This window comes from Diabrotica virgifera, chromosome 6 (genome assembly GCF_917563875.1).
Source record: "Diabrotica virgifera virgifera chromosome 6, PGI_DIABVI_V3a".
Lineage (NCBI taxonomy): Eukaryota > Metazoa > Arthropoda > Insecta > Coleoptera > Chrysomelidae > Diabrotica > Diabrotica virgifera.
In genome coordinates, this window is record NC_065448.1 from 15,802,447 (window position 1) to 15,827,486 (window position 25,040).

The window sequence follows — 25,040 nt, forward strand, 5'->3', positions numbered from 1 at the left end:
TTAACGGTAAGTGGTTATGTTTGATAATTTCTGAGAAATCTTAAAACATATCTAGAAAAAATTGACTTATTTCACCTTTATGCTGTCAGGAAGCTTGGACCAAAAAAATGGCTGAAAGTGGACTAAGAGGACAGCAACAACAGTAAAAGTATACCGGGCCCAAACCTATGTCAAACAGGTGTAGTATAGGTAGATATAGTACCAGTCTTAAAACGAATTGTTACAAATTTTGTACTGGTCAAGCAGGTCCCAAATTATAAGTCTGAACCCTCCACTACTTTGCACATGACAAACTGGGTTGAGAAGTTATATAGTCTTATATATCTTCTTCCTTTTTGAAGTTATACTTCTTTACGATCGAGAGTGGAATTTTATAATCCCGGCCGCATGCGCACACAGACAGTATGTAGTTCGTTGCTAATCTTTCAAGATATGTATGTATCAGCGCTGTCAGCGCAAATAAGTCATTAAAAGGATATACATATTAGTGTTTTTAGTAAATATATTATCTATTTATTATAATTTTTGTGTCTTTGGGATACAACCGAGATAAAAAATTAAAAGTTCAAATATATAGTTACTTAAAAAGGTGTTTTTTAGTTACACGAAAACGTTAAAAGTGGTCCATATTTAAAAATTTATAGCTGGGAATGCTTTAAATAGAAAAAAATCTGCATTGCTAATACACACAGGGATTACGTTTACCATAGACATATGTATTTGCAACTTAATGTTTTGCACATGATGATTGAATTTATATGACGTCAAGAGATTCGACAGTTTAGAAAAACGATTGTTTAACATGGCTCTGAAACTATATTCCTGTGCCAAGTTTAACACAAATATTTTATTTAAATGGAAATAAACGGACGGCATTGGAGATACATACATAATCTTTATTTCTTTTACCGGCTGACGCCAGTGTCGAATATCAAATTTTACATTTCAGAAATAAATATACTTAAACTTATATAATATCTACACATACCCTAATTAAAATCTAAAAATAAATTATGACTCTTTTATCATGGGGCTCCAGTATAAGTTCTTCTCCATTCTCTTCTGTTGTTTGTCAAAGTTTTTGCTTGCCTTAAGTCTATATTTGTTTTCGTTTTCTTCTGTATGGTATTGTTCCATGTTAGCTGAGGTCTCTCTCTTTTTCTTTTGCCTTGCGCCTTACACTCCCAGACTATTTTGGGAAGTCTCTCATTTGGCATTCGATTCAGGTGGCCAAACCATCGCAGCTGATTTTCTTTAACTCCATCCAGAACTGCTTTTGTTTGCAAGCGCTTTCTGATATCCTCATTTCTGATACAATCCCTCCTGGAGACTCCAAGTACTCTACTTAGGTATTTCATCTCCACAGCCTGTATTCTCGAAGCATTCCGTTGGTTTATTATCCATGATTCGCTGCTATAGGTTAGTGTCGGCACGTATATGGAATTAGACCTTCAACTTCGTCTGTCTGGTGATTTCATTTTTATTGAGCAGAGCCTCCCCTAAAGAATGAAAAAGTTTTTCGGTGTTTCTTATTCTGCTGTCTACTTCTGTTACAATATTTCCATTTTCGTTAATGAACCCTCCTAAGTATTTGAACCATGACACTTGTTCAATTGTTTCATCGTCTATTCTGATTTGGAAATCTTGTTGGTGCGGTATACTCATTACTTGTGTTTTTCTGGCATTTATTATTAGTTCTCTGTCTCGGAATGCTTTATTCCATATAGCCAAATTGTCTTTCAGTTGTTTTGCTGTAGTTGCCATAATAACGAGGTCATCCGCGTACGCCATTGCGTGTATTGATACCTTTTGCATGAGTCTGTATCCTATGTGATACATGGCTTTTGCATTTGTTTGCATGCTTTCATTATTTCATCCATGACAGCTATAAATAACAATGGGCTTATTATGCCTCCTTGACGTGCTCCAACTCTTGTCCTGAAAGCTTCTGAGATCTGATTTCCTTGTCTTACGTGTCCCTTCGCATTTTCGGCATAAGAAACTTTTAATTGCATTAGTTAGATTATCCGGAACATTTTTCCTGATTAAGGAATTCCAAATGATTTGCCTTGGGACTCGATCAAAAGCACTTTCGAGGTCGATAAATCCCATAAATACCTGTCCATTTCTTTCAACGGTTTTTTCAACTATCTGCCTTAATATGAATATTGGCATTGGAGATATACAGGGTGTCCAGAAACTCTACCGACAAACGAAGACTTAAGGGAGCTAGAGCTCTTTGAAGATGGCGTCATGAAATTAGTTTTCTTAAATACCTCCAGAAGGCTTCTATTTGGAAAAACGAAAATTGGTATGCCCATTTACTTTTCAGAGATGAATCGATTCCATCCATTGCAAATTTCTAGTACCGGTCATAGGCGTCCGTTTTGGGTAGAGCAACGAGTATTTTATCGCATAACTTTTTTGTCCTTAACTTTTATGCATTTTTGACACCGGATTAATTAATTGTGAGGTATTCTAGTACTAAAAGGTACTCTTGCTTTAAATCGGTAGGACACACCGTTTTCTAGAAAAATCGATTTTAAAGTTTTTTGTTTTTGGAATTTGAAAAAAAATTAGAAGAACTTTTCAACAAAAAACGAAGTATTTTACCAACATAAAGTAAGAGTAACTTTTAGTACTCGAATACCTCGAAAATTCAAGACAAAAAATTTATGCTATAAAATAACTGTTGACCTACCCAAAACGGACGCCTATGACCAGTACTAGAAATTAGCAATTAATGAAATCGATTTATCTCTGGAATATAAATAAATGTACCAGTTTTCGTCTTTCTAAACAGTTTTTTTTTTGAATTTTTTTTTAATTCAGAAAGCGAAAAATTTTCAAATCGATTTTTCTAGAAAACGGTGTGTACTACCGATTTAAAACAAGAGTACCTTTTAGTACTAGAATACTTTACAATTTAATAATCCAGTGTCAGAAATGCATAAAAGTTAAAGATAAAAAAGTTATGCGATAAAATAACCGTTGCCCTACCCAAAACGGACGCCTATGATCGGTACTAGAAATTTGCAATGGATGGATTAGATTTATATCTTGAAGATAAATACGCGTACCAATTTTTGTTTTTCTAAATAGAAGCGTTCTGAAGGTATTTAAGAAAAACTAATTACAAGACGCCATCTTCAAAGAGCTCTAGCTCCCTTAGGAAGCATTTTCGGACTAAGTGAATTGGGTTAAATTATCTTAAAATTATCTGAAGAATCTCCTGTCTTCGTTTGTCGGTAGAGTTTCTGGACAAACTGTATTATCGTCAAATACAGGGTGTTAGTAAATAAGTATGAAAAATTTTAATGACTAATTCTACATGAAAAATTAATACCAGTTTGCTCCATAAACATATGTCCGCAAATGCTTAGTTTCGGAGATACGGGGTGTTGAAATTTTTATTTCAAACTGCCAATTTAATTATTGCTCTAAGACCAGTTGAGCTATGAAAATGAAATTTGGTGAGTTTTAGGAGGTAGTTATTACGAATTTTACGACATACAATTAAGAATTTTGTATTCATCATTGGCGCGCCTACGGGCAATGGTCTGAATTATTTTAAAGAAAAAAATAGTACGCCACTGAGATATTTCGAATTAGAAATTATTTTTAAATTCCACGTCTAATTTATGATAAAAAACCTCTCTTGTCTTTTTTTCATATGATGCACCGTTTTTATGCAGAAAAATAAAACATCTTGGCGCATATTTTTCATTTCTTAATACATCATCAAGAACTATCCAATATAATAACACTAAACTAGAACAATAACAGAAAATATTACTAATACCATTTCAACTAGGTGCAAAGCTGCAAGAAATGTTTGAAATGATCTCCTTTACAGGTAACAGAAGAATTTTATATTCATCATTGGCGCGCGTACGGGTAATGGTCTGAATTTTTTGAAGAAAAAAATAGAACGCCACTGAGATATGTCAAACTAAAAATCATTTTTGAATTCCTCGTTCAATTGATGACAAAAAATCTTTCTTCCCTTTTTTTCATATGCGGCGCCGTTTTTATGCAAAAAAATTAAACATCTTAACGTTTACAAAGTATTTGAACTTAGTTTCTATGCATATGGAAACTACCTCAAATACTTGGTAAGCGTTAAGATGTTTTACTTTTTTGTATAAAAACGGCGCCTCGTATGAAAAAAAGGAAAGAAAGATTTTTTATCGTAAATTGAACAAGAAATTCAAAAATGATTTTTAGTTTGACATATCTCAGTGGCGTATTTTTTTCTTCAAAAAATTCAGACCATTACCCGTATGCGCGCCGATGATGAATATAAAATTTTTCTGTTATCTGTAAAGGAGATCATTTTAAACATTTCTTGCAGCTTTGCACCTAGTTGAAATCATATTAGTAATATTTTCTGTTATTGTTCTAGTTTAGTATTATTATATTGGATAGTTCTTGACGATGTATTAAGAAATGAAAAATACGCGCCAGATGTTTTATTTTTCTGCATAAAAACGGTGCATCATATGAAAAAAAGGCAAGAGAGGTTTTTTTATCGTAAATTAGACGTGGAATTTAAAAATAATTTCTAATTCGAAATATCTCAGTGGCATACTATTTTTTTCTTTAAAATAATTCAGACCATTTCCCGTAGGCGCGCCAATGATGAATAAAAAATTCTAAATTGTATGTCAAAAAATTCGTAATAACTACCTTCTAAAACTCACCAAATTTCATTTTCATAGCTCAACTGGTCTTAGAGCAATAAATAAATTGGCAGTTTGAAATAAAAATTTCAACACCCCGTATCTCCGAAACTAAGCATTTGCGGACATATGTTTATGGAGCAAACTGGTATTAATTTTTCATGTAGAATTAGCCCTTAAAATTTTTCATACTTATTTACTAACACCCTGTATTAAGAATTTCCTTTTAATTGTAATATTTGTGATTAAATCTTCTACAACTCAAAATAGAAGGCCAAATTGGCGGAAGAAGAGGCCCAGGCCGAAGAAGAACATCCTGGCTCGGAAATTTCCTAGAGTGGTATCAAGAAACCACCCCTAATATGTATAGAGCTACCGTAAACAAAGTTATTATTGCCAATATGGTCGCCAACGTTCGATAATTGAACAGGCTACTGAAAGAAGAAGAAGTGGTTTAATCGCATTTTAAAAAATAGCTGAATTACATTGTTGCGGTACTAGATTGCTATGGTGCCTATTATCAGCTGCTGATCAGCACTTCAAAGGTAATTCCAATGAGCTTGATACTTATTTAAACCTTTGCACCCTTTAAAAAGTTGTAGATAAAATGAATCAGTATATACATTAATCCCATATTAATTTCAAGTCAATTGTAAACATTATTAATCAATGTTAATTTCTTCAAGTTTTTTGTAAACAAAATAACAAAATTATTAGATAAAAATAAGTATATTCGAGAAAGTTGTGAAATGATACATAAAAATAACATAAAAATAAGGAAACAATGATAGCGGTCCCAAATGATTATACAATTATTCATTTGTGGCAGCCGATCATACAAATTATTAAAATAAATATGCGAAATAAGCCAGTATTATCTATTATGTGGGTTGAGTAAATTATTGGTGGTTTAAATGCTAAAGGTGGTAAACGAAGAGTACATGACACCGAGTTGGTAGTTAGTTGATGATACGCTAATATACAATACAATAGCTACAACTGACAAACGGATTTGCCGCCCAAGGATCAAAAATGCTATTAGCCTTTGCGGATGACGTGGACACAATTGCACAATCCACCAGAGATGCAAAAGAAGTTTTCACCCTATTCGAGAACGGAGCCAAGGAAGTTGGTCTTAAGGTCAACGAGGACAAGACCAAGTACATGGTGGTTACGAAGAACCCAAAACCAAGGGTTAGACAAAACGTAACAATTAATGAATACAATTTTGAAGTCGTCAAAGAATTTAAGTACTTGGGAGTGATCATAACATCTGAAAATAACTATGAAAAGGACGTGGCAGCCAGGATTATTGCAGGAAACAGGGCATATTACTCGTTAAGGACCCTATTTAAATCAAAAATACTCTCAAGACCAGCAAGAATAAGAGTATATAAGACAATAATTCGTCCCACAATAACGTATGGAACCGAAACCTGGACTCTGAATCAGCGGGAAACAACAAAATTACTGGTACTTGAAAGAAAGATACTGTGGACTATCTATGGGCCTTGCAGAGAAGAGACAACAGGAGAATGGAGAAGAAGACACAATGATGAACTCCAGACAATATACGGAGATGAAAACATAGTACGCTACATTAAATCAAACAGAATACGATGGGCGGGTCACGTACTAAGATCAAGTGACGAAAGACTTCTAAACGCCACATTCTGGGAAAGGCCCGATGGAAAAAGGTCAGTTGGTCGCCCAAGAAAGAGATGGAAGGACGCAGTAGCTAGCGATCTACGCAAAATGGGAGTACAGCAATGGGAAATAGCTGCTCAGGACCGACAACAATGGAGGGAAATAGTAAACGCGGCCAAGACTCACATAGAGTTGTAGAGCCAAATGATGATGATGATAATATAACTCTGTCAACAAGAAAAATTTGCAATGGAAATAGTTCTTCTTCTTACGGTACCTACCTTCCGTTACGGATGTTGGCGGTCAGCATGGTTATCATAACTTTGCTTGCAGTTATTTGGAATAGTCCGGTTGTAGATGTATTGATGGTGAACATGTCATGAGGATGGTTTTAGAAGGATGGGCCGGTGGAGTAACAGTAGCTGGTAGGAAAATCTCCAATTTAAGCTTTGCTGATGTCACTACACTTATAGCAGCAAATGAGCAAGAAATGTTTGATCTTCTGCGAAGAGTTGAGTACGAAAGCAATAAAATGGGTCTGAAAATCAACAAAGCTAAGACAAAAATAATGGTGATCGACAGATTCAACTGACTAACATGTTACAGGAATACCAGATAGTAAACACCTTTGTCTATCTCGAGTCTAGTATAACTAACGATGGCAACTGTGAAGCAGAAGTTCGGAGACGTATTGGTATGGCAAAAAAATGCGATGAGTCGCCTAACTAAAGTTTGGAAAGACAGATCTATCTCTCAAAATATCAAGATGAGACTGGTGAATGCCCTTGTATTCTCAATATTTCCATACGGAACAGAGACTTGGACTCTTCGTGCATGCGAGCGCCAAAAAATTGATGCCTTTGAGATGTGGTGCTGGAGAAGAATGCTGCGCATACCTTGGACAGCTCATAAGACAAACGCTTCCATTCTAAAGCAACTCAATATTAAAAAAAGGCTGTCCACAATATGTCTGCAACGAATTCTGCAGTTCTTTGGTCACGTGGTTCGCAGAGGTGACGACAGTTTGGAGAGATTAATTGTTTCTGGAAACGTTCCGGGGAGAAGATCAAGAGGATCAAGAGACTAGATGGTCCGACCAAATAAATAATTCAGCTGGAAACTCATTCTGCGAAGATCTTAGAGCAGCTAAAGATAGAGACCGATGGAGAAATATTGTTAGGAATATTGGAAGAAATCACGATCCTCAGTAATGGAGAAACGACAAGAGAGAGAGAGAGAGAGAGAGAGAGAGAGAGAGAGAGAGAGAGAGAGAGATGTATTGAACAATATTGCTCTGAAGCTATTTCCCTGTGGCATTTTTGTAATCAAGTATTCTAAACTTTTAAGGTAAATTGTGGCTTATTTCCCTTTTAGTATTGAACAACTTTCTCAGGTTTTAAAACTAAGATATTCTTCTTCTTGGTCCTATCTCTGTTTGTATTTATTATAATATGGCCAAGATATTCTAATTTACGTTCTTTGATTGTGTTAATAACCTTGCATTCCTTGCATTTCTTGTCCATTTTACATAAACCTTCAACATTGGTCACACAATCCACCCATACATGTCTTAAGATGCATTTTGTTAACACCACATCTCTAAGCCCTCGAGCTTTCCTCATGAAGCTTCAGAAAGTTTTCAAGCCTCTACTCCCTGTAATAACGTAGAAAACACATATCATCTGATGGTAGAGATTTTGGTACCAAGTGGTAAATCGTATACCATACGTTCTTTCACATCACATATCATGCATCGCATACCAATGCATTGTTTCATTTCAGTAGAGTGGTCCCATTGGCTGTTTGTGTTGGTACCAAGGTATTTGTAGCTGTTTACTCTGTCAATTGGCTGTTGGTTAAGCAAAACTCGTGTGTTCAATATTTCACGCTTACTGATAACCGTGTACTTTGTGTTTTACTATTGTTTCATATCCTTGTTTTTTCATATTGAGATCCTGAATATATTCTTTATTATAGACAAGGCGAAAACGGTGGGTTCGTTGGGAAAAATATTCCCATGAATTTTTTTTGCATAATCACATTCGTGAGACATCCCAGAATAAGGTTCAAGAAGTCGCCCACGTGAAAAGTGGTCCAATTTTTTTTAATCAAATTGTAAAAATCAATATTTTTGGCCCGGACAATTTTTTTGTAGGTTTTTTGGACCATTCTGGATAAAAAAAGGTCTCTAAAGTTGATTGTTTTCGAGTTATAAGCAATTTAAAATTGAAAAAAATGGAAAATGGCGATTTTCAAGGCTTAATATTTCGGTTAAAAGTTATTATTATGAAAGTCAGAAAGTGACTAAATCAAAGTTTAATGCCCCCCCTACAAGATCCTGAAGGAATTTTTGTCATTTTTTTATTAGTAAGCTGTTATTTTTAAGTAATAATAATGAGTGCCATGCACGTGTTAGGCGGCCGTAAATGCTGAGTGCGAGAGAGATGCCATTCCGGCAGTCCAATTGTGCATCTTACTTACACTCACATTTACAGCCGCGTCAATACGATCTAACCGCCCATTGTTATTAATTAAAAATAACAGCTTAGTAATAAATTTATAACACAGATTTCTTCAGGATCATGTAGCGGAGGCTTTAAATTTTGATTTAGTCACTTTCTAACTTTCATAATAATAAGTTTAAAGCGAGTTATTAGGTCTTAAAAGGAGTCATTTTCGCGATTTTCAAATTTTAAATTGCTTATAACTCGAAAAAGATCAACTTTAGAGAAAAATTATAAGAGACCTTTTTTTCCAGAATGGTCCAAAAAACCTAAAAAATGTTGTTCCAGCCAAAAATATTGATTTTTTTTTTGCAATTTGAGTAAAAAAAAATGTTAAAAAAAATTGAACCACTTTTAACGTGGGCGACTTTTTGAACCTTATTCTGGGATGTCTCACGAATGTGATTATGCAAAAAAATCTCATGGGAATATTTTTCCCAACGGACTTGCCGGTTACGCCTTGTCTACTACTTATACTTAATATATTAAATAACACCGGAGATCTAAGGCATCTTTATCTCACTCGTCTGTCTATGGATATTGCATCTGTTAACTGGTGATCCACTTTAATGTTGACAATTTTGCTGTAATATAAATTATATATTATGATCCGTAAGTTTCTATCTTCTAAGCCGGCTTTTTTCAAGATGGTTCTACGTTTATCATGCTCTAGTATACCTACTCTATCAAATGCATTTTTCTAGTCAATAAAGTTGACGTGTATTCCCAGCGCGTTTGTGGCGCCGACAGAAGTTGGATCGTGATGCGCCGTGCGCGGCGCGCATATCTATACATACCATAAGAGGTCGCGGTTTCAAACTGAAGTAGTGAAAGAAAATCTACAACGAAACAAATGAAGCATATTAGAGTAGTCACCCTTTAGTCCCGATTTATCGCCTTGAGATTTTCACATTTTTGGGCCACCGAAAAATGTATTAAACGGTAATCGTATAAATAAACATATTTAGTGGGACCAAGAAGTAAAATAATCCTTAGTTCTTCTTCTTAAGCAGTGTATACAGCGATTGGTGAAACATGGGATATATGTGTTAATTGTAGTAGTAATTTTTTGTAGATATAATTGCCAATAAATACTTTTTGGACCAGATAGATAGATTTCAATTGAACAAACCTCGTATGATAGGCACTATGGTATTATTAGCGAAGGAAAAAATGTACCCATAAACAACAATTACCGAGGAGTTAGACGTGATGGGTAAAACGGCGGTATTCAATCAATTCAATTGATTTACTTTACCATACAACCGTAATTTGATACTAGAAATACGCGTCTATACATACTTTGCAACAAAAACAGATATAGTATATCCGAATAAGTAAACAGCAAATAAAATCGCACCACCATATGTCTGCCGCTTTATGAACTTAAGATGACTTTGGCTTTAGAGTTTTCAGAACCTATACATAGTTGTTCATATCAATGCAAACCTATATAATGAACAGTTGAACAAGCTCCATAAAGTAATAAGCCAAAAAGTCCAGGGAAGTTCTTACGTGGTGCCATTCTTCTGAACAAGATTCTATGTTGTCAAAGTAAGTAGTTAAAGAAAATCGACAACGAAGAAATGCCCTAACAACACAAAACATTCCAGGAATGTACTATTAAAGTTATATTAATGTTTGAATGTCCTGGACATTGAAGGAACATTCGGTGAACATCTGATTAAATTATTGGTGGAATGTTACCACAAGACATTCTATGAACATACTACCAATGTCCTATATTTTAAGAGATGCCGTTTACTATTCAATTTGCGTTCATTTTCAAATTTGCCGCGCGTATATTAGGCAATCCAAACCAGGTGACTTCTGGTTGGCATACAAAAAGTTACAGAGGTTATGTTTGTAATAACTATTTTTCATTGGTTATCGTCGTATTTTGTCTATTTTGGATTTCGTTTGCGGCATTTTGTGAACTTTATAAACTTTACCACAATACAAAGTGATTATTTAAGGAAATTATTATTGGAAACTCTAGATGTTCGACAAAGGTAGAGGAAACAATTTTTATTTACTGTTAATCTTTCCCTGATATTTATCAATATTGATGGATTTTGCAAGCAATAACATTATTTCTTTTATTGTTTTAGATATTTATTGAAGCTGAAAATAATTGGGGATTTAAATCCATATACAATTCAGTCAGAAGTGGATTTTACAGTAAAGTGCATTCCACCAAATTACTATTATAGATATTTATACATATTCTAGATCTGGTGGATAGAGAGATCTGAGCTATATTATACATAGATCTGGTGGATTCTCATAGTTACTACTCTAAGCAGCAGATGAAAGCATACAAAAGCCTTCAGGCACATAAATATTTAACAGCTGGATTTGTTTTTAAAGTTGGAGTAAAGTTGAAAGTCATGAATAACAACTTCATAAGTACGTACAAGAATATTGAGGAAATCCAGCTCCTCGATACTACTCGGCAAACTAGAAGATTGAAGAGGACAAAGCCTTTTAAACTAGTTTGAGTGATAGTGAAAAGCAGAGCATAGTGCTTGTGTGCCTGTGTATGTTAGAATAGTGCACGATCTTGTTAGATTAGATAAGAGACGCTATGGGGTAAGCTCTTCATTTTAAGGAACAGTAGTAATTTTGGTTAAATTAAAATTGCTCATTGGTCAGTTATGACCAGATTGTAATTGTAATGTACAATTCAATACAATGAATCATCATCGTAGTGATGATTATGGAAAAAAATATATGACAAGATTTTGTGCAATAAAAATGGTTATAAAAGACTAAGTTTTTCAACCTAATAAAAATATTTGTAAATTAAATATTTTTAAAAGATTTTTAATTGAAAAACTTATTTAGCAGATGCCGCTAGGCACCTACTACCATCTCGTCAGTTGCGGTGGGAGATGGATATGTCGAAGATTTTTACCTGGGCCAGAGAAAAGCAGCCTATGCAGTCTCTGATGAACCTCTAACAAGAGGTGAAATCGTCGATAAGAGTGCTGGCTGCACTCTCTGATCTGAGTAAAAATTAAGACAGTTTTGGTTTCGCACCGCAACTGAATGAATAAAAATGGTATACATTTTTATTTTTAAAAATGGTTATATTTATCAAGGATGTATTATTTGGTATGGCCACATATACTTCTGGTATATCGTCGGTGATGTGACAATACCTCCTATCTGCTTTTTCATGAATTTTGTAGGAGAGGAAAAACCATTTTTAGGGTCATCTCCTGTTTTCACATGTAAATTTTGACATGTTTTTTAGTAAATACATAGATAGTTGAATTTACTACAAAACATGTCATAAAATATTATACGAAAATAGGAGGTGACTATAAAAAAGTTTTTAGTCTCTCTTACAAAACTCATGAAGAAACAAATCGGAGGTATTATGTCACATCAGCGACTATATCCAGGGAATGTATAAAAAATATACTGTGAATGTCCAAATAACATTCGTAGACATTCATGAAATGTTCCAACAAGACATTCAAGGAATGTTTAAAATGCTGACAGAGGACTTTCCTCGGACATTTAGGGGACATTCTTGTGCTTTTGAGGACATTCCAGGAATGTTTTCAATATGCTGTGTGTACATTCTAGGAACATACATAAAATGTTTGGTGTTATTAGGGTGGAGGATATTGTAACATCCCACCTATAGTCCAGATTTATCGCCTTTTGATATTCACATCTTTGGCGACCTAAAAAGGTAATCATTTTCAGTCGGACGAAAGTGTAAAATAATTCTTCTTCAAGCAGTGAAGTAAGTACATTGATTTGTAAAACAATAGGATATGTCTGTTAATTATAGTGCCAGAATTATTTTCGGTGTTATTTGTCAAAAATTTTTTAGGACCAAAGATGGGTTTCAACTGCACAAGCCAGTGAGAGACAGTTGTTATAATCAGTGAATGAAAAAATGTACCCATAAACAACAATAATTAATGAGGAGTTAAAAGTGAGGGATAAAACTACTATATAGGGTGAGGCAGATAACTGGCCTATTAGAAATATCTCGAGAACTAAAGGCAACAGAATCATGAAAATTGGAATAAAGGGGTTTTGAAGGATGATCTATTAAATGAAAATATTTTCATCTCTTTGCAACTTCCGGTTATACCGGAAGTTGCGTATAACTTCGTTTTTTTAAATGGGACACCCTGTATATTTTTACATTTTTGGATTCTCTTCGATGTCTTCTTTCTTAAAATATAAGGTTTTGTAATATTACACAGGGTAATTTAAAAGATAATTACGTTTTTTTATTAATTTCGTAGCAACATTCACACCCTGTAGAATTGTAGTAGTTTTACATCTAAAACTCTACTTACGTTCAAATGATTTTTAATATACTCTACTATTGTTAAGAATCATTAGTATAGCTAAATTTTTAATTTTAGTATACAGGGTTGGTCGAAACTCGGAATGAGTATTTTCTTAAGCATTCCCTATACCTAACTGCTTTAATTTGTGAGTTATTGGTGATTCAAGCTAAACATTAATTGCAACAAAAAATACGTAAAATTTTATTAGGTTGGCCGTGAAATTACTCAATCCCAAATAATTTTTCAGAAATAAATACATATTAATCCAGACTGGCCCTTAAAATTACCAATAATGGTTTAGCTATCGAAATACCTACTTAGTTAAGATTGTTGGTGCGATTAACAATTAAACACAAATTAAAGCAGTTAGGTATAGGGAATGCTTAAGAAATAAAAAATACCATAAAATATCATTTCATTACAATACTAAAATACAGGGTGTTCCATTTAAGAAAACTCAGAAAATACTCATTCCGAGTTTCGACCAACCCTGTATACTAAAATTAAAAATTTAGCTATACTAATGATTCTTAACAATAGTAGAGTATATTAAAAATCATTTGAACGTAAGTAGAGCTTTAGATGTCAAACTGCTACAATTCTACAGGGTATTAATTTTGCTACGAAATCAATAAAAAAACGTAATTATCTTTTAAAATACCCTGTATAATATTACAAAACCTCATATTTTAAGAAAGAAGACATCGAAGAGAATCCAAAAATGTAAAAATATACAGGGTATCCCATTAAAAAAACGAAGTTATAAGCAACTTCCGGTATAACCGGAAGTTATAAGCAACTTCCGGTATAACCGGAAGTTACAAAGAGATGAAAATATTTTCATTTAATAGATCATCCTTCAAAACCCCTTTATTCCAATTTTCATGATTCTGTTGCCTTTAGTTCTCGAGATATTTCTAATAGGTCATTTATTTGCCTCACCCTGTATAATCAATTTAATTGATGTACTTTATCGTACAATAATTTGATACTAGGAATACGCGCCTATACATTTTAGCATTAATTTTGCAACAAAACTCTGTAAATATTATAAAACCATAATAAATATCCGAATAAGTAAACAGCAAATTGGATATTGTTTGTACAATAAAAACTTAAAAATACACCAATATGTGTCCACCGCTTTATGAACTTAACATGAAGTCCCTTATCTGGCTAATTAGTTTGTTAAATTTAGAAATAGACCAATCTCTAGGAATAACAAGTCGATACTATGATAACAACTACTGTGTTCGTTAATTGAAAAACTTGTGAGGATTTAGGCCTAGCATAAGATTCCTTTTTGTATAATTTTATTGATATACAGGGTGTCCCGAAATCATTGGTCATAAATTATACCACAGATTCTGGGGTCAAAAATAGGTTTATTGAACCTCACTTACCTATATACAATAGTGCACACAAAAAAAGTTACAGCCCTTTGAAGTTACAAACTGAAAATCGATTTTTTTTCATATATCGAAAACTCTTAGAGATTTTTTATTGAAAATGGACATGTGGCATTCTTATAGTAGTAACATCGTAAAAAAAAATTAAAGTGAAATTTGTGCACCCCATAAAAATTTTATGGGGGTTTTGTTCCCTTAAACCCCCCCCCCCAAACTTTTGTGTACGTTCCAATTAAATTATTATTGTTGCACTATTAGGTAAACACAATATTTTTAAAACTATTTTGCCAATTAGCACTTTTTCGATAAGCCAGTGGTTATCGAGATATTTTGAATATTTGTCGAATCCACCACATATTTGTATAATGTGATTAACTACGATTATAGAGAGCTGTTAATAATCTGAAAATTTATTTACATATAATTTACATTATTAGGTATATATTTTGAAAAAGACACCACATCTCGATAAAAGGCGACTTATCAAAAAAGACTCAGAGGCAAAAAGTTTTAAAAACACTGTGTTTACCTAATATACCACAATAATAGTTTAATTGGAACGTACACAAACATTGGGTTTAAATGAACAAAACCCCCATAAAATTTTTATGTAAACATATTAAAAAAAGAAGCCGCATCCCGATAAAAACTAGCTTATCTAAAAAATACCAAGAGGCAAAAAAGTTTTAGAAACGTTGTGTTTAATTAATGGTACCACAATAATGAGTTAATTGAAACGTACACAAAAGTTTGGGGGGTTTAAGGGAACAAAACCCCCATAAAATTTTTATGGGGTGGACAAATTTCACTATAATTTTGTTTTAAGATGTTGCTACTATAAGAATGCCACATGTCCATTTTCAATAAAAAATCTCTTATAGTTTTTGATATATTGAAAAAAATCGATTTTCATTTTGTAACTTCAAAGGGCTGTAACTTTTTTATGAGCACATTTGCACTAAGGTAAGTTAGGTTCAATCGAACTATTTTTGACTCCAGAATGTGTGGTATAATTTATGACCAATCTTTTCGGGACACCCTGTATATTTTATACGTTTGCAGTCAACTTTGTTATAATAGAGCCTATATAATTGCGATCAAATGGCATTGAGACTGTTTTATAAACAATTTTTGTATGGTGTGTAATGTCATTTAATGTGATTTACAACTTTAGTTGGATACCGTACGTCACATGTGCTTTGCCATGTTAATCACCATGCATATTGCTACTGCTGTATACATTTGTCTTCTGTATAAAGTTAACGATTACTGTGTCCAAGGGTTTCGACCAACCCTGTACACTAAAACGAAAAATCTAGCTATACTAATAATTGTTAACAATAGAAGACTATATTAAAAATGATTTGAAGATAAATAGAGGTTATTATGTCAAACTACTTCAAGCCTACAGGGTGTGAATGTTGCTACGAAATTAATAAGAAAACGTAATTATCTTTTAACCTACCCTGTATAATATTACAAAACCTTATATTTAAAGAAAGAAGAAATCGAGGAGAATCCAAAAATGTAAAAATATACAGGGTGTCCCATTAAAAAAAACGAAGTTACAATCAACTTCCGGTATAACCGGAAGTAGCAAAGACACCAAGATATTTTCATTAAATAGCTCACACCTCAAAACCCCTGTGTAACAATTTTCATGATTTTCTTACATTTAGTTCTCGAGATATTTCTAATAGGCCCTTTATCTGCCTCACCCTGTATAGCCGTTGTACCTTCCAGACCTCACTTATCCCGCATTTGTTATTGATATAGCAAAGAGCAAAGGGTTTATTCGCATTAAATGTAATAACATCAAAAGATTCTGAAAAATCAATCAAAATTTTGCCGAGAAATTTGCGAAATAGTTCCCCGATAAAAAATTTAAGGGGCTATCCTAGTGTAAAAGTACGAAATTAATATACTTTTTTGGGAATTTCTAAAATTAAAAGTACTGTCCAATTGTTTTGAAATTTTACATTAGATTTACTATAAAAAGAAGTATATGTAAAACAATTTTCATAAAAGAATATTGAAAATTAAACGATTTATGCGCCATCTACTGGCACCGTGAAAATAAAAACAGCTCCACCGCTGCAGTACTTACTTACTTTCCGTGTCCGGAACACCAACAACTTTAAATTCTGTATTTCCAATGGTTGGCCACATAGATGGCCCTGTCATTTGCTATAATTAAGTCTTGTTCTGTGCAGGTCTCTCTCATCTCTGTGCATGATAGTAGATGCCGGCTGGTCTGAACCGCGCCACAGTCGCAGGTATCGTCCTCCTGGTATCCCCATTTTTTCAGGTTACTAGCACAACGTGAAACGCCGGTTCTTAGTCTGTTTAGCGCTTTCCAAGTCGGATACGGTAAATTGTGTCCAGCAGCCATTTCCTCCGAGGGAGGAAAATGTGTCGCAGTAGTTGACGCTTGCCATAGGTGTATTCGGCGCGTCTCTGGCGCTTCGGGGATGGATCTTGATGTTTTCAGGAAGCTTTTCCGAGATCTTAGTCTGCTTGGCTGAGTTTGGTGGTCATATAAGGGGTGTCTTCGGTCCGTCTCCTGCTTTTTCCGTTCTACCTCTGACGTGACCTTTCTCCTGATTGGTGGTGGAGCAATTCCAGCAATGGGGTATACCTCTTCGATAGGTGTCGGTTTCAGGCAACCCGATATTATACGGACCGTTTCATTTAGAGCCACGTCGACGTTCTTTGCGTGAGCAGAGTTTGCCCATACTGGTGCTCCAAACTCCGCGGCCGAAAAACATAATGCCAAGGCAGAAGTGCGGAGAGTGTGTGGTTGTGCTCCCCATTTTGTATTAGTTAGCTTGCGGATGATATTATTTCTGGCACTTACTTTCTTCTTAACATCTTGACAGTGGTATCGGTAAGACAGAGTTCTATCCAGACGGACGCCAAGGTATTTTGGCGTCTTGTTGTGTTCCAGCATCTGACCACGCCATTCCACCTCCAGCGACCTTCGGGCATGCTTGTTTCTCAGGTGGAAAGCACATACCTGGGTTTTTGTGGGATTGGGTTTCAGATGGTTTTTATCATAATATAGAGCTAAGTCTCCCAGGGCATCTGTCAGCTTCACTTCGACTTCATTGAAGGTTCTTCCCTGAGCTGCCACCGCTGTATCATCAGCGTAAATAAATTGCCTTGTTTGTTGGTGTATGGGTTGGTCGTTGGTGTATATGTTGTATAGAAACGGCGCGAGGACACTTCCCTGTGGTAGCCCATTTTTTTGGTCCCTCCACCGACTGTTCTTGGACTGGAGCGTTACGTAGAAGCGTCTATTCTGGAGGAGACATTTCACTAACCTTGTTAGTCGGAAGTCCTTTGTAGTTTCGTAGAGTTTTGCGAGTAGCCGTTGATGGTTAACTGTATCATAGGCGGCAGTTAGGTCTATGAACGCTACTCCTGTTATTTCCTTCCGTTCAAAACCATCTTCAATATGTTGGGTGAGATTAAGAATTTGACTGCAGCAGCACTTTCCGGGTCTGAATCCTGCTTGTTCTGGAATAATTTTAGTCTCCACATATTCTGCGATCCGGTTCAGTATCATTCTTTCAAAGGCCTTGAAAAGGTGGCACAAGAGAGATACAGGTCTAAAACTCTTTGTATCCGCCGGATCCTTCCCTGGTTTTAAGAGGGCTACCACTCTAGCTTTTCTCCAGATTTTGGGGATTTGTAATGTACGGATGCAGCAATTCATCATTTTTACGAGCCACTCTACGGTTTTTAGTCCAAAGTTCTTTATTTGCTCTGTTCGTATGTCGTCCAGGCCAGCCGCTTTATTATCTTTCATTTGATGGATCGCGCCTCTCATCTCCTCTAGACAAAAAGAGGTACCTAGAACATCTCTTTCTTCGTCGATATTCCGTTGAGCTCTCACCTTGTTCTTTCTTGATGTCGTCTTACCGTTCATTAGAAGATGATGGGCTATCTGATCGGGTGTGACTTCTGTCATGTTGACTGCCGGAGCAGCGGGATCGTTGCCAAGATTCCGAATCAGCTTCCAGGCACGTCTGCTGTTTTGTTTCATGTCCAGACTCGTGACCAGCTTGCACCACCTTTCCGTTCTGTTGGCGGATATCGCATGTAACATTTCCTCCCCAGCCTGTATTGTCGCTTCCGAGAAAGGGTCTTCTTCATATAGCTGTTCGTATCTTTTAAGTAGGGGTTTAGATTCTTCATTGAGCCCCGCTATGTACTCAGTTCGACAACCTCTAGGGATAAATTTCCGTGATACTTGCTTTACGATTTCTACAAATTTATCGTATGAATCAGGGCAAGGTTCTAGCTGGGAAACTTCTTGATCCAATGTTTCAGAGAATTTTTCCCATTTTGCTTTAGTAAAGTTGAACCTTCTCTTGAAAGGAACAATTTCGTATCTGATTGCCGCGTTGGAAAGACAAATTATTGGTCTGTGCTGTGTCTTTGGGAGAGCGCTTCCAACGATTTTTGTCACCTGGTCTCCAATTCTGTCGCTGACAAATATATTGTCTGGGTTGTAACCTCTGCGCCATCTTCCGCTGTTGAACGACGCAGGCTGCTTTGGATCGTGAATAAGTTTTAGGTTCATGCTTTCAGCCCATTTTTCTAGTTCTTCGCCATTGGAATCTGTTTCGTTGTAACCCCACGCGACACTGTGACAGTTGAAGTCACCCAGTACGAATTTGATTTGCTGTGATTGAAAGTTATTCGGTTCCTCAAAAGCAAAGTCAGCGTTTGGTGGTTTGTACATTGACGTTACTGTACAGGAGTTTATCTCCACTGTGAGGATCTCGATGTCATTTTGATCTGTTAGAGATGTGGATGCTACGTCGATATCTGGTCTGACGAAGACTGCGCTACCATATTGGTCGTGTGGTCTCTCCAGTATGAGCTTCATACCCCGAATCCTTGGTCTGCGGCTTGCAGTACCTCTATGGGTTTCTTGAACCAGTAGAACATCGACACCATGTTCTCTGCACATATTAGACAATAGGTCTTCTTTATCTGCTGATAGTCCTTCAATATTAATTGAGGTCGTCATCAAAAATGGCCTTGATAAAGACCGTTTTGATTTTGATTGCATCTGTGTTGTTGGTGCACCGGTGTTGAAAGGATTAGCCGACATTACTCGTTTCCAGGGGACGCCCGATTGTATTCACAAGTGATCACAATCTACGTGGAGGCTCCTTTCATGTCCCCCACCGCTGCAGTGATTGGGACTAAGAGAGACCCTGAAACCTAAAATTTCAAAGATATTATTGAAACATAAGGTATTTTCTATACCATCAACTAGGGGTTTTTTGATCGGATAACAAATGTCAATTTGGCGGTTTTCGAAACTGAAAATGTTTTAGCTAAATTTAAAAAAAAATTTCTACACTTCGTCATTTTTCCAAATTTTAATATTTTTCAAAAGACCTAGTTGATAGTATAGAAAATAATTTATATTTCAATAATAACTTTGAAATTGTATGTTTCAGGATCTCTATTAGTCCCAATCACTGCAGCAGTGGAGCTATGGTTTTATTTTCACGGTGCCAGTAGATGGCGCATAAATAATTTAATTTTCAATATTTTTTAATGAAAATTGTTTTACATGTACTACTTTTTATTGTTCTGAAGCTATTTTCTTGTGGCATTTTTATAATCAAGTATATTCAAATGGAAAATAAGCCACAATTTTACCTAAAAATGATTTTATTAACGTTTCGACGCCCAAGTCGGGTGTCGTTGTCAAAATACAAAATAATACTAAATAAACAAAAATGTTGTTGCTTAGTAAAAAATTCTTCTAATAATTTATTTAATCTGACTCATTTATATCGGCAATTCAGACACGTATTATACATTTTAAAGTAGACGACTTTAAAATGATATTGCCAATATTGATGAGTTGCGTTCCTGGGACGACTTTACTAAAAGATAGTTCATTCGATTACATGAAATCAATCCCAACTCAAGAATATCCGCCACAAAAAATCATAGCATGTGATCTGGCTTTAAAAAGACAACCAAATGCAACGGTGGCACTGAAATTCTCGCGTTAGAGATTCCATAGTAAATCACGAGGGAAAACCAGGAAAAACCTCGTGATACTATCCCGACATCGTAAGTATTTGGGTTTACATTTAGTTTACTCTCAAAACTAATACCAAATTCTGACTTGATATTTTAAATTTTAAATAATACTAAAATACTAAATATGTACTAACTCGATATGTTACTGATTTACTAATTGTGGTATTTTCTTTCTATTGACTTCCTCCTTTAATATGGGTAACCACATCCTACTGCATTCTACCGAGGAATTTGCGACACAATTGGTTTCATTTAGCATAATTAGAGCCGCTTCTTTGATTGTTCTCTTTTTACTATCTGCTTCTTTTAGGACTATACTTGAATCTCTCCACTGAACTCTATGTTCATTATCCCATGCGTGTTGACATATTTGAGATCTATCAAATTCTCTATTTTTTATATAAGACTGATGTTCATTTACTCTAACGTCTAATGGTCTTGACGTTTCACCTATATAAAATTGTTCGCATTCACAAGGTATTTTATAAATACAATTCTTTGTTCTTTCTTGTTCACTGTTAGGTTTAGTTTTAGATAGAATAGATCTCAATGTGTTTGTTGTTTTGAATGTTGTTGATATGTTGAATTTATTTCCTATTGTTTTAAGTTTCTCGGATAGTCCTTTTACATATGGTATTGATATTTTCCTCGTATTATTTCTTGTGAATGTTGTAGGATCCCGTTCTAAGTTGTTCTGTTCCATTCGATCCAATCTTCACAATTCCTTATTTATAAACGGATTGGATCGAATGGAACAGAACAACTTAGAACGGGATCCTACAACATTCACAAGAAATAATACGAGGAAAATATCAATACCATATGTAAAAGGACTATCCGAGAAACTTAGAACAATAGGAAATAAATTCAACATACCAATAACATTCAAAACAACAAACACATTGCTATTCCATCTAAAACTAAACCTAACAGTGAACAAGAAAGAACAAAGAATTGTATTTATAAAATACCTTGTGAATGCGAACAATTTTATATAGGTGAAACGTCAAGACCATTAGACGTTAGAGTAAATGAACATCAGTCTTATATAAAAAATAGAGAATTTGATAGATCTCAAATATGTCAACATGCATGGAATAATGAACATAGAGTTCAGTGGAGAGATTCAAGTATAGTCCTAAAAGAAGCAGATAGTAAAAAGAGAGAAATCAAAGAAGCGGCTCTAATTATGCTAAATGAAACCAATTGTGTCACAAATTCCTCGGTAGAATGCAGTAGGATGTGGTTACCCATATTAAAGGAGGAAGTCAATAGAAAGAAAATACCACAATTAGTAAATCAGTAACATATCGAGTTAGTACATATTTAGTATTTTAGTATTATTTAAAATTTAAAATATCAAGTCAGAATTTGGTATTAGTTTTGAGAGTAAACTAAATGTAAACCCAAATACTTACGATGTCGGGATAGTATCACGAGGTTTTTCCTGGTTTTCCCTCGTGATTTACTATGGAATCTCTAACGCGAGAATTTCAGTGCCACCGTTGCATTTGGTTGTCTTTTTAAAGACAGATCACATGCTATGATTTTTTGTGGCGGATATTCTTGAGTTGGGATTGATTTCATGTAATCGAATGAACTATCTTTTAGTAAAGTCGTCCCAGGAACGCAACTCATCAATATTGGCAAAATCATTTTAAAGTCGTCTACTTTAAAATTTATAATACGTGTCTGAATTGCCGATATAAATGAGTCAGATTAAATAAATTATTAGAAGAATTTTTTACTAAGCAACAACATTTTTGTTTATTTAGTATTATTTTGTATTTTGACAACGACACCCGACTTGGGCGTCGAAACGTTAATAAAATCATTTTTAGGTAAAATTGTGGGTTATTTCCCATTTGAATATACTTGACTACTTTTTATAGTAAATGCTTATGCAAATTTTTAAAACAATTGGTACAGAACTTTATATTTTAGAAATTCCTAAAAAAGTATATGAATTTCGTATTTTTACACTAGGATAGCCCCTTAACTATTTCCTACTTAAGGAATGCAACAAAATAAAAAATACCGTTTGTAGTCTTTTTGATTAATCGTCGCGCTAGGATTGGCCTATTTAGTTACGCGGAAAGTATATAGCCGCTGTACGTTCCAGACCTCACATATCCCGCATTTGTTATTGATAGAGCAAAGAGCAAAGATGGTATTCGACGTTCAAGGAAGAAGTGCCGTTATCACTGGAGGAGCTCAAGGTATCGGTCTTAGTATAGCAGTGGAGTTACTTAAAAGTGGATTAAAGGTAAGATATTTACTACTAAATAACGAATATTTACTACATTATTCTTTCTATTAGGTATTTCCTGACGTATCTTTATACAGGGTGTTTCATTAATAATTGTCCATGTAGTAACTGGAGAAACCTTAGCACAAAATACAAAGATTTAACCTAAAACACTTAAATAAAATGTGGTTCCTTACTGAGTTACAGGGTGTTTTATCTAAAAATTTAAAAACTATTTTTGCTCAGCATTTTCAAACTATTCGACGTATCCTTTTCATACTTGGCAGTTAGTATAAGTACTGTACAAGCTACTAAATTATGTTAAACAAACGTTTCTGGCTATTACCAGAGGCGTACGACGGGGGAAAGTGAATGGTTGACCCTTTCCAAATTCTACGCCACTGGCGAAATTGCTATTTTAGTTCAATTTTTGGATTCTCCAATACATTCTATGAAAATAATATACTCTTCATTCGTAACGATAAAGGCATTAGTTTTTGAGATCTTTGAAGTTAAAAATGAAACGACACGGTTATTTTGATTAATGTATTGTGTCGCTTCATTTTTAATTTCAAATACCTCGAAAACTAATCATTTTATCGTTACGAATAAAGAGTATATTATTTACATAAAAAGTATTGCAAAATCAAAAAATTACACTAAAATGGCAATTTCGTCAGTGGCGTAGAATTTGGGAAGGGTCAACCAGCCGCTATCCCCTGTCGTACGCCTCTGGTTGTAGCTAGAAACGTTTATTTATCTTAATTTAGTAGGGTGCATAGTACCTACACTTTCTGCCAAGTATGATAAGGATACGCCAAATAGTTTTAAAGTACTGGGTACAAATAATTTTTAAATTATAATCATATGAATCATATCATAAATTAATCAAAATAACTGTGCCGTTTCATATTTAACTTCAAATATCTCGAAAACGAATGACTTTATCGTTACCAATGAAGAGTATATTATTTACGAAGAAAGTATTGGAGAATCTAAAAATAGTACTAAAATAGTAATTCCTCCAGTGGCGTAGAATTTGAGAAGGGTCAACCATTCACCATCCCCTGTCGTATGCCTCTGGTAGTAGCTAGAAACATTTGTTTATCATAATTTAGTAGGGTGTCTAGTAGTCGCACTTTCTGCCAAGTATGAAAAGGATACGTTGAATAGTTTTAAAATGCTGAGCAAAAATAGTTTTTAAATTTTTAGATAAAGCACCCTGTAACTCAGTAAGGAACCACATTTTATTTAAGTGTTTTAGGTTAAATCTTCGTATTTTGTGCTAAGGTTTCTCCAGTTACTATATGGACAATTATTAATGAAACACCCTGTATAAACTATACAGGGTGTAACAAAATACAGGTCATAAATTAAATCACATATCCTGGGACCCAAAATAGTTCGCTTGAACCTAACTTACCTCTGTCCAAATCTGCACCTAAAAAAAGTTACAGCCCTTTGAAGTTACAAAATAAAAATATATTTTTTTCAATATATCGAAAACTGTTTGAGGTTTCTTATTGAAAACGGACATGTGACATTCTTATGATAGGAACATCTTAAAAAAAATTATAGTGAAATTTGTGCACCCCATAAAATTTTTATGGGGGTTTTGTTCCCTTAAACCCCCCCAAACTTTTGTGTACGTTCCAATTAAATGATCATTTTGGCACAATTAGTTAAACACAATGTTTTTAAAACTTTTTTGCCTCTTAGTACTTTTTCGAAAAGTTAGTTTTTTTTTTGAGATATTTTGAATATTTTGTCAAATCCACCAATATTTGTGTACTGTTAAGTACGATTTTAGAGACTTGGTAATAATATGAAAATTTATTTATAAATTACAGTTTGAGGTATACTTTGAAAAATATTCAAAAAGAAGCTACATCTCGATAAAAGGTGCCTTATGTGAAAAATACTAAGAGGTAAAAAAGTTTTAAAAACACTGTGTTTAACTGATGGTACAGCAGTAATAGTTTAATTGGAACGTACACAAACATTTGGGGGCTTTAAAGGCACAAACCCCCCATAAAATTTTTATGTAAACATATTAATAAAGAAGCCACATCTCAGGTGGGGGCATTTGCCCCCCCGACCCTGAAAATGGCTGAAATTTACAAAAAATAGATCAATTTCGTATTATGTTT

General features: G+C 34.5%; 2 protein-coding genes across 3 annotated transcripts in view; one reads left to right on the forward strand and one right to left on the reverse strand.

Moving 5' to 3' along the window:
- Nucleotides 1-25,040, reverse strand: part of LOC114325370 (potassium/sodium hyperpolarization-activated cyclic nucleotide-gated channel 2) — a 571,529-nt gene that overhangs the window by 257,802 nt on the left and 288,687 nt on the right. The gene's annotated exons all lie outside the window — the stretch shown is intronic.
- The window catches only part of LOC126886577 (15-hydroxyprostaglandin dehydrogenase [NAD(+)]-like), a 37,668-nt gene continuing 35,363 nt past the window's right edge, over nt 22,736-25,040 (forward strand). Inside the window, exon 1 of the mRNA XM_050653530.1 lies at nt 22,736-22,908. Coding sequence (XP_050509487.1) covers nt 22,810-22,908 — 99 coding nt within the window. The 5' untranslated portion in view covers nt 22,736-22,809. The remainder of the gene's footprint in view (nt 22,909-25,040) is intronic.